Source organism: Mandrillus leucophaeus, unplaced genomic scaffold, assembly GCF_000951045.1.
Source record: "Mandrillus leucophaeus isolate KB7577 unplaced genomic scaffold, Mleu.le_1.0 Scaffold249, whole genome shotgun sequence".
NCBI classification, from domain to species: Eukaryota; Metazoa; Chordata; class Mammalia; order Primates; family Cercopithecidae; genus Mandrillus; species Mandrillus leucophaeus.
In genome coordinates this window covers 1239699-1254661 of record NW_012102576.1, presented here as the reverse complement: position 1 = coordinate 1254661, position 14963 = coordinate 1239699, and the positions used below count along the sequence as shown (strand labels likewise).

General features: G+C 36.1%; 1 protein-coding gene across 4 annotated transcripts in view; it reads right to left on the bottom strand.

Annotated features, from left to right (window-relative positions):
- Positions 1-3954: 3954 nt before the first annotated feature.
- KLRF1 (killer cell lectin-like receptor subfamily F, member 1) overlaps positions 3955-14963 on the bottom strand; it is a 15415-nt gene continuing 4406 nt past the window's right edge. The window contains exons 2-6 of one of the 4 annotated variants that reach the window (XM_011983319.1): positions 14169-14267; positions 13167-13316; positions 6971-7110; positions 6490-6602; positions 3955-4533 (exon numbers count right to left, since the gene is read on the bottom strand). In XM_011983319.1, coding sequence (XP_011838709.1) covers positions 4425-4533; positions 6490-6602; positions 6971-7110; positions 13167-13316; positions 14169-14267 — 611 coding nt within the window. In that variant the 3' untranslated portion in view covers positions 3955-4424. The remainder of the gene's footprint in view (positions 4534-6489; positions 6603-6970; positions 7111-13166; positions 13317-14168; positions 14268-14963) is intronic. The other 3 variants (XM_011983320.1, XM_011983321.1, XM_011983322.1) reach the window with 3 other exon arrangements.

Here is a 14963-nt window from a genome sequence, read left to right as displayed (position 1 = left end):
GTTTTGTTGAATTCCTGAAGTGGCAGCTGTGGGCCAGGTAGGGGGGCAAGTCTTTGATCCTCAGGCAGTGTGCATGGCATGGGCAATTATGAGATCATTCCAGCAGTGTGGAATAATCCTCTGGCCTCCAAGTGGCCTTTGTTGGGTTATAAATGGCTGCAAAAGGCCGGGCGCAGTGGCTTACGCCTGTAATCCCCGCACTTTGGGAGTTTGAGGCCGACAGATCACCTGAGATCGGGCATTTGAGACCAGCCTGACCAACACGGAGAAACCCCGTCTCTACTACAAATACACAATTAGCCAGGCTTGGTGGCACATGCCTGTAATCCCAGCTACTCAGGAAGCTGAGGCAGGAGAACTGCCTGAACCCAGGAGGCAGAGGTTGCAGTGACCCGAGATCAAATCATTGCACTCCAGCCTGGGCAACAAGTGCCAAACTCTGTCTCAAAAAAATAATAATAATTTAAAAAAATAAATGGCTGCAATAAGCTGGTGGGCCATTCCCCAGGACCCCAAGAAGTACATGTGAGTGGGTGCCAGCTATGGTGGTAGTGGAAGGCTGGGCAGTTCCATCCTCAGGCTGCCAGGGGAGTGTACAGGAACCAAGAATGATGACCAGGTTGTAATGATTCACAGGCCCCTGAATGGCATGCTCAGGCACTGAGCAGAGCAATGCCAGGCCAGGCAGCCCGTTCCTCAGGCCTCCTGTTGCTGTGCATGGGTACAGGCTATTGTTAGTAGGGACAGGTTATTCCCAGGTCCCTGGCTAAGTACTTGGTTGATGGCAACAGTGGCAGAGGTTGGAGGAGGAACTTTGCCCTGAGGACACATATAAGTGAATTTCAGCCCTATTGCTGGGGGGTTCAGGGTTGCTGTCAGTGGTGGCAGCTGGAGACAAGAGGCTGGGCAGTGTATGCTTCAGATCCCTTGTAGTGGGAGCAACAAGAGCAGGAATGGGGAGATCCAGTCTTCAGGGCAAATGCGAATGTGCAGCAGCCCTGCTGCTTAGCAGGACAGGGTGAGTGTTATGGCAGTAACCCTAGCCAGGAGAGAATCAGGCTCTGGTGAGATGTATTTTGGCTCCCTTTGTCTTAAGGCAGCCACCCCAGTGCACTGTGCCACCAATTCCTTGGTGTGTAGGACACTGTGTGCTAGAGTGTTGAGGACACTGCCGTGCTGCAGAGCACACCAGTGTTGTGCCACTGCAGCCCTTCAGCTGGATGTACGGAGGGAGTGTCAGTGGGGTTTCAGGGATGTGGAGACTGAGGGGCTGTTAGGCCCATGGGTGAGATGCAGTCTGGTGGAGTTGAGCTCTCATAATTATGCTATACTGCAGCTGCTTAGGTCTCTGTTAATATGCGGGACCTAGACTGGGATCTGTCTCTGGAGCAATATCTGAAGCTCCAGAGAGTTCTGTATATGAGTCTCAGGGTCGGCAACCATCACTGGATTCTCCCATGGCCAGGATTCCAGGAGTCTAATATTGGGAATGTGGATCACTGGGGGTCTCTCACTTACTCTTTCTCTGCACTGGAGAGTCTCTCTGGTTTCCTAGCCAGCCTTGGCCAGGAAGACTGCCTCTTCTTCATTACCTTAGGTGTTTCCCATCAATTTGCTATTGAACTACTGTGTTCTCTCTCAGGTGCTGTCTTCAAAGTGTGATTATCTATTTGACATTTTGCTTCTTTGTGGAGCTGGTGGGTGCCAGATACCTGTACTCAGCCATCTTGAAGCCCCACTCTCTGATCAAGTGTTTTGAGCCTTTTAACATCTTTAATAAATTTCCTCAAAATGAAATCATAAATTAAATCTTTTTCACCTAAAATCACGTTTGGGATTCTCCAGGTGGGTCCCTGAAAAGCCTTAAAAGATATAACTCTCATCCTGTAGAAATGTTAAATAATTATGCTTATTAGATAAATCATGTAGAAAACATTGTCAAACAATAAGTAATAGTAGATCATCGTTTAGTTACATTTATAAATATATTATTGTTATAAATATTTTTCAGAATGTGTGTAAATTCATAAATACCTAATATTCTAGCAGTCATAATTCTGGCTGTTATTTTTAAATGCCATCTATAATACAAGGAACTTAATTTTCTTGTCAATTATAAACTTTCCTCAGGTTTTTAACCATGACTATTCTAATTGTTTTCTTCTACGGTTTTAAATTCTTCTCTAAAAACATTCATAATCAGATTCATAAAAGACCCCCACAAGTACTTATAGATACAGGTTTCTGATACATTTAAGATTAATAGACTAAATAAAAACGTCCAAAACTCTAATAAAATAAACAGTAGATTTATAAAATTACTAATGAAGATCAAGCAGAAATAAAATTGATTACATAACATTCAATAACTGATCATGTTTTTATGATGTTTATTTAAAACGTTGTTGGTCCTTTACTCAAATGTTTTGTCTTTCAGGTGTAAAGAAATTTTCTCTCTTGAGTGACCTATAATTTATAGTAATTTGATAAAATATACTTTTGTGAAAAAAGATAAAACCGTTTGGCATTTTTCCTCCTTACTTGATTCTTTCAAAATTTCAAATGTACTTTTTAGTATTCTTATGACAATATGGTTATTTACATAAAGTTATTTCCATAAGTCCAATAAAATTCTGCTCTCTCTTAATAGTAGAATACAATTTAAAAAACATTGGTTACATGACTAAGGCTTTGACTAAAATGTCACATTTAACAATATACATAACATGCTTAACTTTGAAGGTTCACAGCCTTATAATGAGTAAATAAAAACTGTTACTTCCTAGAAGTTTCAAAGACCTTAATACTATAGAAAAAATCTAAAGTTTGTCTCGGTTTGGCTTTCCAGCCTCAAGAGGCTTTAAAATCTGATATTTCTGTATAATGAATGTAGGAAAGAAGTTAAGTTTCTGGGGAAAAAAGCTAGAATACACCTGTTATTAGATCATAACTTTGTACATTATTTCTGAGTTCTTGTTATCCGGAGGGATAGCATTAGGAGAAATAACTAATGTAGATGACAGGTTGATGGATGCAGCAAGCCACCATGGCACGTGTATACCTGTGTAACAAACCTGCACATTCTGCACATGTACCCCAGAACTGAAAGTATAAAAAAAAAGAAGAATGTAGCCCCAAGCTGAAGAGGACATTAAGGCCATCTCAGTCACTTCCCCAAAATATGCATTAATTACATTGAGAAAATAATAACTTTACAGTGAATTCAAGCAGAAATTACATCAATCATGTGAATGAAATAAATATAATCAATAATGGAACAAATAAAACTGTGTACCACCTGAAAGGATTCAGAGACCAAGCTTCACTACATCACTTCTATGCCATTTCTACCAAGAAGATAAAACTTGAATCTAACCATGAGAAACAATCAGAATATTTCAGTTGAAGAACATTTTACGAAATAATCAACGTGTAGTATTCAAAAGTGTCAAGGTCATGAATGTCAAGGAAGACTCACGCACTCTTCCATATTGAAGGAGGCTAAAGAGATAATAGTCACCAGATGTAGACATTGATTCTGAGCTGGATGCTTTTACTCTAAAAACATTATTTTGACAAATAGCAAACCTTGAAGGAAATTTGGGAATTAGATGATAGTTCTATGTCAGTGTAAATTTGCTGAATTTCATAATTTTATTGTGGTTATGTGGGAGAAAGCCCCTTTTTTGGAAGGAAATACACAAAAAGTATCCAATAACAAATGAAATGTTATAATAAAATGCATCAATTTGGCAAGTAATTCTCAAGAGGTTCAAGAAAAGCAGTATGTTCTTTTTCTGCACCTAATATCTTCTTATAAGTTTGAAAGCTTCCAAATTTGGAAACAAAAGTGCAACATATAAAAATTGTACAAAATATAAAACAACACATTTAACACTTTTACCTAGAAATTCTACTTTTAGGGCTTGTATCATAGAAATAAAGGTGTTACTATTTAAGAAAACATTCAGGATGTTTATTGTAGCTGAGTGCAGAGTATCAGAAGCCTGGAAACACAGTTAATTCTCTTTGATAAAAGGGTAAAAAATGTATAAATCCACATTATATTTCAACACTTAGAAATAAGAAATTTTGCTTAGGACATTATTAAGAATTTAAAACGCAAGATACAGAAAAGCAGGCATAATTTGATCACATTTGGCATAAAATAAACAATGAATAAAAATCCTGGATATGATCACATGAAGTCACATTGGTTTATACTATCAGGTACAAATTTTGAAGGGTATATTTTAGTTTGTTAACGGGTTACTCTGAGGCTAGACCAGTGTCGATGACGGAGGGAAAAGAGAGATTTTGGCATTTAATTGCACTTTAAAATCTTATACCTGGAGATTAATATTAGAAACTAATAGGCCAAATATAGTGATCACTGATTATTTCACTGTGAATTTTGTCAAACTCTAATACTGACAAATCCATTTGAAAACACTACTGCAGGTTTCAGAGTAAATTTTGCTTTCCTTAATGGCAGCGCAGCTGTTTTCTTTAGCTGGTCCCTTTATGAAGAATCTGGGGAAGAGAGAATGAATACTTTGTTAAGCACTGTTGCTGAAGACATCCATTTGTGCCTTCTGCTAATATCCTCTTTTGTCAAAATTTCAAAGCATTTTTACATACTTGAGTTCACTAATGATTACAATAACTGTAACTTAGCCTTGTTAGCTGTGGTTGGTCAAGAGTTGCCAGAGAGTCTGCAACTAACAGAGATGAGAATAAATTTCCCTCCACATTCCCATTCTAGTATTCCTTCTCTTGCCCCATGTAGTTCAGTTACATTAAAAATAAGATTAACTCCATTTGGACAGCTCACTTAACCTCTCTTTCCTTCTTATATCTAATTGTATAAGGATGATAACAATACTTCATGATATTGTTTAGCATTTATATGAATTGATGTTTGTAAAGAACTCAATACACAAAGCGATCTATGTATGACCTAAATAATAAATTCCATACTTATTGCACTATTTACTTATAATGTAACAGATTAAAAATATTAACAAATTTATATATAAAACAATGTAGGGTTAGTGATACATTCTGATAAATTTGTTTGACCTGTGGAAAAAGTTCAAGAAAGAATCTTGGAAAAGGTGCACGTGATCTTCAATGCTTCCAAATTGATAAGGGCAAGTAAGTATTGAATTTTCATATTAGAAAATACACTTTGTCCAAGCTTAGATTTAAATTTTGTATTGAATATATTATGGACAAAAATCTCCAAGCATGATCTAGAGTTAAAACTCAACCCTAAAGGGTAGTGTTGAATGGATGTGGCAAGAGGACAAAACAAAGTTTGGCAACTTCATGTCATGTTCAGTGACACAACTCTGCTCTCAGATGACACACATCCATAATTTTATCCTTCAATCCAAATAATGTTTTTATTCACTTTTTATATTGATTTAGTGCAGTCAGATAGAAAATATTTAATATTTAATGATGAAATAGAAATAAGGGGAAAATAATAGCACTATTAAGTTGGTTACTATAATGTACTATTTTTCTATCACTACCATGACAAATTACCACAAACGTAGTGGCCTAAAACAAGGTTAATTTGTTATCTTACACTTATGAGTATCAGAAGCCCAAGATTGCCCTACGGGACTAAGATCAAAATGTCTCCAGAGTCACCTTCTGGATGTACTAGGGAGGAATCCGAGGCCACTTGCGTGCCTTGGCCCACAGAGGTGCTTTCACATCATGTGAATCTCTGCGTTCCACTTCATATCTCCCAATATGACTCTAATTCTGCTTCCTCCCTCTTCTAAGGGATTTGATTGGGACCACCCGGATAATCCAGCATGACATTCCTATGTCGAGATTCCTCATTTAATCATACCTGCAAAGGCTCTTTTGCCATATAAAATGACATATTCACAGCGTTTTGGGATTAGAATGTGGACATCTCTGGGGACCATTATCATGCCTACTAACATAGGAATGGGATTTTGAATTTACCTGTTTTACTAATTATATTTTTAATTAAATATTTTATTATAAAATAATGCACACAAAAATATTGACAGAACTTTTAAAATCAATAATTCCATGCATTTGTTCAGAGACTTTTGGATAATCTTGTTCTATGTTGTATATATTGTTTATATTTTAACATTGTGATAATCACATAACACAAAAAATGCACATTGGTTTTATTTTATTACTGAAGATGGCTAAAGAAAGCATTGAGAACTTTCAAAACAGGAGACCGCGTTGATGCAAGCTACTTTTCTATATAAAGTGTGAGAAATTTTAAAATCATAAACTACCTTTTTCAAATCCTTTTTCTTTAAAAATCAAATCAAAATATCCATCATTACTCCTGTAAATACTAAATTAATTTTCATTCTTTTGAATTCTGTAGTACCAGTAACTATTTCAGAGTTGAATTTGGTGAACCTGGAGGAGACATATTCTACAACAGACAATAAATCAGATTGCGTTTTAAGACTGACTCACATCTTTGGATCTAGTGGAGAACCATCCACCCAAGTCCATGTCATTTTCAAGGAGGTAAAGTTAAGCCCCATCCATACGTAGTTTGATTGTCTTAGGTTTTTCTGTATAAAAGCCTAAAATGTGGACAATGAGGGACTAAATAAACAAAATATTTCAGCAATTCAGACACACTGAAGATTTTAAATTTTATTGCAAAAGAGCACTCTGCATGGGGATTCTTATGATAAGCAATTCATATCTTACTTATACACACGTTATATCATATGTATGTTACACACACACGCAATTGCAAGTTGAATATACGAATTTGGGCCAGATCCAGCATGAGAAGTGAGGCCCTTGCTTGGAATACAAAATTTAAGACAGTGCCCAAAACTTCATAATCAAAGTAAATGATGATTTAATGCAAAGATGGAAAGATACTTAAGGAAAGCCATTTTCAACTGCAAAGATGCCATAACCCTGATACTAGACCAATTACCATTTCAAGTTCGTCCTGTATGATTAGTAGATGAGATTTTTTTTCCAAACAATACACGTAACTGTCACTCCAACTTTTCATCTCATTAGAGAACCAATAACACTTCCCTTGGTATTTGAGCCATTCTGATTGGCATAGTACTACAGAGAAATGTAGAAAACAAAATGAAATTAAAGTACATATGCATCTCTGAAAATTGGCAGTAAGAACAACACTTATATATTGTAAAAATAAGAGTTGAGCTACAATAAAGTCACTCATAGCAAATTGTCCAGACATAAAAGATGGCCAAAACACAAATGATGGTCCTTGGAAGTTAAGACAATTAATTTAATGAGATGAAGCAAAACCTAGACATAATGGGAATTTTGATGCCAAGATCTATTATATTGACAGAAATAGCATGAACAAAATAAAATAGCTATTTGAGAGATTAGATAAAATGTAATTTGTGTTACTTAGAATTTATCCACACAAAGTTTTTTTTTAACTTTTAAGTTCAGGGGTACACGTGCAGGTTTGTTACACAGGTAAATTTGTGTCATGGTGGTTTGATGTACAGATTATTTCAACATCCAGGTAGCACCCAGTACCCATTAGTTATTCGTTCTGATCCTCTCCCTCCTCCCACCCTTCACCTTCAAGTAGGCCCCAGTGTGTGTGTTTTTTCCCTCCATGTGTCCATGTGTTCTCATCATTTTGCTCCCACTTATAAGTGAGAACATGCGATGTTTGGCTTTCTGTTCCTGCATTAGTTTGCTAAGGATAATAGCCTCCAACCCCATCCATGTCTCTGCAAAGAACATGATATCATTCTTTTTTATGGCTGCATAGTATTCCATGGTGTATATGTACATTTTCTTTATCCAGTCTACTATTGATGTGCATTTAGATTGATTTTTCTATAGTGAATAGTGCTGCAATGAGCATACACATACATGTGTCTTTACAATAGAATGATTTACATTCCTTTGGGTATATACCCAGTAATGGGATTGCTGGGTTGAATTTGAATGGTATTTCTGTCCTTAGATCTTTGAGGAATTGCCACACAGTCTGAACAAATTTATACTTCCGCCACCAGTGTATAAGCATTCCTTTTTCTCCACACCCTCACCAGCATGTTATTTTTTGACTTTCTAATAATAGACATTCTGACTGATGTGAATTAGTACCTCATCGTGGTTCACATCACTGATCATTAGAGGAAATGCAAATAAAAACCACACAAAGTTTTCAAATCACTCTCCTTGTAGCTTTGTATGTGTATCCCCTTCTCCCTCTTAATATTAAGTAATTAATAATTAAATGATTAAATTATGCCAAGGAAGATAACACTTTATTTTCAACTTCTTTATTTTCAACCTCTTAATAACTGCAATATTATGTAGTTCTTTGATTTTCCTAAGTTAATATTAAGGAAAATTAAATTAAATGGAAATATTGAGGTTTTTGACATCATATTGAGAAAAAGTGAGATATATATAAAAATATAAATAAAGACCAATATAACTATTTTAACTTATGACCCATTACAATCTCTCTCTTTTTATTTATTTCTTACCATGACTATTTTTCTTCACGTAACATAAAATTCACCATTTTGGCCATCTTAAAGTGCAAATGCAGTGGCTTTTAATACACCCACAATGTTGTACAACTGTCACTACTATCTCATTCCAGAGCATTTGCATTACATATAAACACTAAGTAGTCACTACTCATTTTCTACTCCGACAGCCCTGGCAACCACTAGCCCACTTTATGTCACTATGGGGTTGACTATGATGGACCCTTCATATAAATGGAATCATACAATATATGGCCTTTTGCATCTGCTTTTTCATTCATTCAGCACCATGTTTTCAAGGCTTGTAGAAGTTGTAGCATGTATCAGTACTACATTCTATTTTATGGTTGTAAGAATATTTCATAACATGTACGTAGTGTATTTTGTTTATCTCTTTATCAGCTGAAGGACAGATATCTGAGCCGCTTCCATTCTTTGGCTATTATGAATATTGTTACTACGCACATTCATGTACAAATTTTTTTTTTTTTTTTTTTTGAGACGGAGTCTCGCTCTGTCGCCCAGGCTGGAGTGCGGTGGCGCAATCTCGGCTCACTGCAAGCTCCGCCTCCCGGGTTCACGCCATTCTCCGGCCTCAGCCTCCCGAGTAGCTGGGACTACAGGCGCCCGCCACTGCGCCCGGCTAATTTTTTCTATTTTTAGTAGAGACGGGGTTTCACCATGGTCTCGATCTCCTGACCTTGTGATCCGCCCGCCTCGGCCTTCCAAAGTGCTGGGATTACAGGCGTGAGCCACCGCGCCCGGCCCATGTACAAATTTTTGTAAGGACATATGTCTTCCATTTTATTGGATATATACCTAAAAGTTGAATGTCAGGTCATGTGATGATTTGAGGAACTGCCAAACTGTTTTCCGCAGTACTATAAAATTTTACATTTCTACCAGCAATATGTGAGCGATTTATCCACATCCTCACCAACATTTGCTCTTTTTGTGTGATTGTAGCCATCCTGGTGGGTGTGCAGCGGCTTTCCACCCTGGTTCTGATTTCACATTTCCCTAATGAATAATCATATTAAACATCTTTGCAAGTGCTTATTGGCCTTTTGTATAGTGTTTTTTGGAGAAATGTCTATTCATGTCCTTTGCTTATTTTTAAATTGGGTTGTGTTTTTGAGTTATAAGTGTTCTTTATATGTTCTGAATATTATACCCCTATCTAACACATGATTTGCAAATATATCTTTCTCTTTTGGTGTGTTGTCTTTTCCATTTGACACGTTAGAAGGACATGAATTTTGGGAATTCAGAGGTAAAACTTTATGAACTGAATATTTGCATACCCCAAAATTCATATGCTGAAATCCTACCTCCCAATATGATGGTATTAGGAGGTGGGCATTTGGGAGCTAAGAACAGATGAAGATCAGAATGGGATTAGTACTTGTAAGAGTCCTGAGATAACTTGAGTCATTCTGCTTTCTGCCATGAGAGATTTCAATGAGAAGCTGGCAGTCTGCAACAGAGAAGAGGGCCCTCACCAGAACCCAACCATGCTGGCACTGTAATCTCAGACTTCCAGTCTTTAGTACTGTGAGGAATAAATATCTGTTGTTTATAAGCAACCTAGCTTATGGTAATTTGCTGTAGCACCCCAAACTAAGTAAGACATATCCACATGACCTCATCTAAATCTAATTACTTCCTAAAGACCGCATCTCCAAATCCCATCACATTGGGGGTTAGAGTTTCAATATATGAATTAAGGGGAGGGTACCATTCAGTCCACAGCAACCAAGTAAATGTGAAGGCAAATTGTGATTGATTCTCCTGAAAAATTTTTACTAAATAGAACACGTTAGCTAAGTCTGTTCCCAAACCATTTACCTATGTTTTGAAGGTCATTCATTAAAGCAATTATCCAATAAAGGTGCTCTAATAAAAGGAATAATATTTCTTAACTCTCTGTAGTCTATAGTTAGCCTTCACTCTCTAGTAGTGGCTTTACACATAGGCCATACCAGGAAGTTAAAAGGCAACATGGTGAAGAATAGAATTCCTTTGACAAAGTCAGCTATAACAGACCACAATCCTGCAGTGCTTTGCCTTGCTTGGTATCTTGGAATATTTACCACTCACACTGGTGGGGAAGATTAACTGTTTTCCACTATGTAGTGCCCGCCAATAGTGTAAAAGCTTTCCATGAGATCACGTGCTGACTGAGAAGGTCCATTTCAAGGATGAGCAAAGGAACAGTCTTGAGGGACAACCAGGATGAAAGCATCTTTCAGCAAAATGGGACCAAATTTAATATTTGAGCAGGGAATTGCCTCTTTAATTTACCCTTCCTCAAAGCTATTCACCTCCCAGAAAAATCACTTTAATTTATGAGTGCTTCCTGGAATAAGAGGAATTGGGGCATTCATGTCTAAAAGTCAGTCAGAGCCAGTCAAAGTTGATTATTTTTTGGAGACTCAACCTCAATTAATTTGGTAAAAGAGTGAATATCTACTAGAAGACACCTGCTTTCATGCCCACCATATCCCTATGTGGGAGTGGGGTCCTGCTACTCATGGATACAGAAGGAGGTGCAGAAGGAAAGATTGCCTCTCGAAGCTAGGGAGAAGCCTGGCACTGTTGTCCTCTAACCCTAGTAAGTATTGCAATTGTTTCATCATTCTACCAGAGATTATCCAACCTGGGACCCACCTGTCTTTTGGGGTCCAATATAAACTCTCTTTTTCTCAGGGCTCAGCCTGGACCAGGGGCCTGGCTGTAAGTTGTGTGTTTGGCCTAGCGAAGAGATGGCCTTGCTATCAGTGGTGATTTTGATTCAAGTCAGGTGAGGTGTTATTTGTAGAATTAGCAGACAACAGTAACTGAGTTTGTCTTTCATGAGTTTCCACGAAATCCAGAGCATCTATGGACTCTTGAATTGTTTTAGCAGTAGATATCACTGCCAGTAAAGAAGACTTAGATACCTGCCATGAGGCTACCAAAGGATATTTGTAAAAATTAAGTTAAATGTGTTAGCTTTTGTCACATGAGGCAACGTACAATAGTTGGAACAAACAACAGGACTAACTGAAAAGCTTGAGAGGAAAAGCTGGGGGATGAGCTGTTTCACTAATAAGGACTTTGAAAAGCTCCCACATAATCCTGAAAATCTGGAAGGCCAGGCACAAGCCCTGGGCTGGGTGCATGCTCAGAAATCACCTGAAAAGGTCCTAAGATCTCACATCGGACTGACCTTTAAGCTCTGCACACACAAACATTGTGCATATCTATATTTACAGATATACATATGACTATCAATATTTATAGATATAGAGATACATATAAATATGTATGTTTCTATATTTACAGATATATACACACAATGAACTATTATTCACCCATAAAAAAGAATAAAATGTGGATGAACTTTAAAAACATTATGCTAAGTGAAAGAAGCCCAAGGCCAAATATTGTGTGATTCTATTACATGAAAATCCAGAATAGGTAAATCCGTATAGACTGAAAGAAGATTTGTAGTTGTCAGAGGCTAAATGCGGGGGGAATGGAGAGTGATTTGCTTATTGGGTATGTAAGGGATTTATTTTTGGGAAAAGTTTTTCAACTAGATAAACACGGTAGTTGCACAATGTTTGAAGGTTCTAAACATCATGAAATTGTTTACTTTTAAAGGTTCAAGTTTTTGAATTGTACCTCTGTTAAAAAAAGGAATAGGAAATAAATATATTATAGCTCAATATACAGTATTTATACCCTACTTTAATTAATGTTTAATGACATGTATATGATTCCATGTTTACCTACCAAAGCCACCTTAACTTTTCTAAGGTGTTATTGCAATGATACCCAACACAATGACAGACATTAGAGATAGGGAGACAATAAAATATGAGACAAAGCTACAATATCTCTATTGGTTTGGGACGTATACCTGTGAAACAGACAGATAAGCCAAATGAAGAGAGTGTCAATCAGTAGAACATAAAGTATGTAAAATTTTCACATATGATAAAGGAGGCAATATGAACTAGCAGATTAGAAAAAATCCTTTTATAATAATTATGCATTTATCTGGAAAGTCATAATATATCATCTCATACAATAAAATAAATGTCAAAATTATCTGTTAAGTATTTAAAAGTTCAACTTAAACATTTAAAAATAGAAGGTAATATTATCAAAATTCTGTATGACTGGAATTTCTAAGCTTAAAAGTCTAAGCTTAAAATCATAACGAATAACTTTTAAAATATTGACTTTTATCCAGTCCGTATTTCAGAAAAAGAAGAATAAATAAGTGACAAGCAAGAATGGCTATTTACATACTGCTTTTTAATAACAACTAATTTTCCGTATTTGTATGTATCAACTTGATTTTAAATTCCTAGAGGGAAGAGCCTATTTCTTATGTTGTTTTACAATTTTTCTCCCACTGCAACAAGTTTAAAGATATCTGCGTGACAGAGTGATACTGTCTCAAAAAAAAAAAAGAAAAAGAAAAAAAAATCTAAATCAAGTTTTGAATAAAATGTAGATTTATACCAAACTTTTACATGTTAGTTTAATCTATTGCATACCTGTTCAAAAATGCTCAACATTTAGAGAGTCCAAAAGATTAAAACAAGGATAAGCCAAAGCCTTGAGACATACCTGTCTGGTCTGCAGATCTCGAAACACAAAGGTCCTTATTACTTGTATTTCTTCTTGTGCCGTTATTCGTTTTTAGGTCTCCAATATCTTCATGCTCGGTGGTATTTGAATGACTTCCTTTTTGGCATTTTAGCAATACTCCCTGAGAAACTTGAATATTTTAAGGTTAGGTAAATATGTTCTCCGTGGAATGTCTCAGAGACACATTCATCGGGATAATTCTGATGATTGGAACAAGAAATAATTGAAGGGGTCACTAGGATCTTTTTAAAATTTTCATGTCTACGGATGGAAAGAATTCAAAGTCTTACGCAATCAATTCATGTATACAACACATACTTGGTGAGAATTTCTTCCATGCCAGGCATCCCTATGAACTGGTAATACAATAGTAAATAAAGTCAAGTTTCTGCTCTGGGAAGTGTATAGCCTCTTTTCATCCTTTCTTAATGTTTTGCTGCAACCTCCAATACTGTACTCAGCACATTGTGACATAATTACTTAATATCTGTTTCTCCCACTAGAATATAACATTCCTCACCCTGACTATTCTTTTCTTAAAAGTTTCGAGGAATTTGTAATATTTGGAGTATTGTAGTTGCTCAGTGAATATTTGTTGGACAAAAGGAAAAGCAAACTAAATACAACCTTAGATAAAATGCATTAAAATGTTTAAGCAAAACAGTAAAATTGTATCTATTACCAGTATCTAAGAAACACAGAAAAATGGTTTCAAATACCACACGTACACACACACACACTCTACACATACACTCCTTTCTCCGTATTAGACTGTATGCTACTTGAGGACAAGATACTTACCTGATTTGATTGCATATTAAATATAGCACCGTGTAGTGTGCTAATAGAGTTTTACATGCAGTAGCTTCTAATTCAATCTTGGTTAATGTCATGAAGAATGAAGGAATAATTATAAAAAGATTTATAAGAAACAAGTAAACATCTTTCATACTTTTATTTAATTAAGATCTTCTAACTTACCCAACAGGATCAGGGAGATCAAAGCCAAAGCCAGAATACCATTCAGGGTTCCAGATATTCCCAGTAAGATTTTATACCAGTGCAACATCACTGAATAATCTGAGACATTAATCACATGAATTAGTTTAGAAAAGTATGTTTCTAGGGAGTAATATAATAGCAATTGTAATAATAGGATTGTATAATATATAAGGTTGGGCTTCAAAGGATATTAGGCAAACAAAAGCATGAAGACTAAGTAAATAGAAAAATACATACATTTATTTAATAACGATAACACTCTGGATGGTCAGAAGCTATGATTCATGTCATATCAAATCCTAAGAAATTGCTAATATTTAACATTATTAACTTGTAGAAATAATTTTACTCTATATATTGAATAATTTTCCAGCCATTACAGAGACACATCCATTCACGCACATGCACATGCATTTACAGACAATACATGTATATCCACATAAACACCTTCTAAGTCATCATTAATATAACATTTACAAGTCCTTTGAGCCTTTTTTATTTACTAAGGATAAAATCAGAACTAAATATGGCTTTAGGTATCCTGCTATTCTAATCAAAAAAACCCTAAAATCTTTCGTAAGTCATGAATAATATTTCATATTCTTATTACATGGTAAACTTTTAAGAACTGCTTTATTTTTCATATATTTACACAGTCAAGTTTAAAAATAAGAGTCCTGGCCGGGCGCGGTGGCTCAAGCCTGTAATCCCAGCACTTTGGGAGGCCGAGACGGGCGGATCACGAGGTCAGGAGATCAAGACCATCCTGGCTAA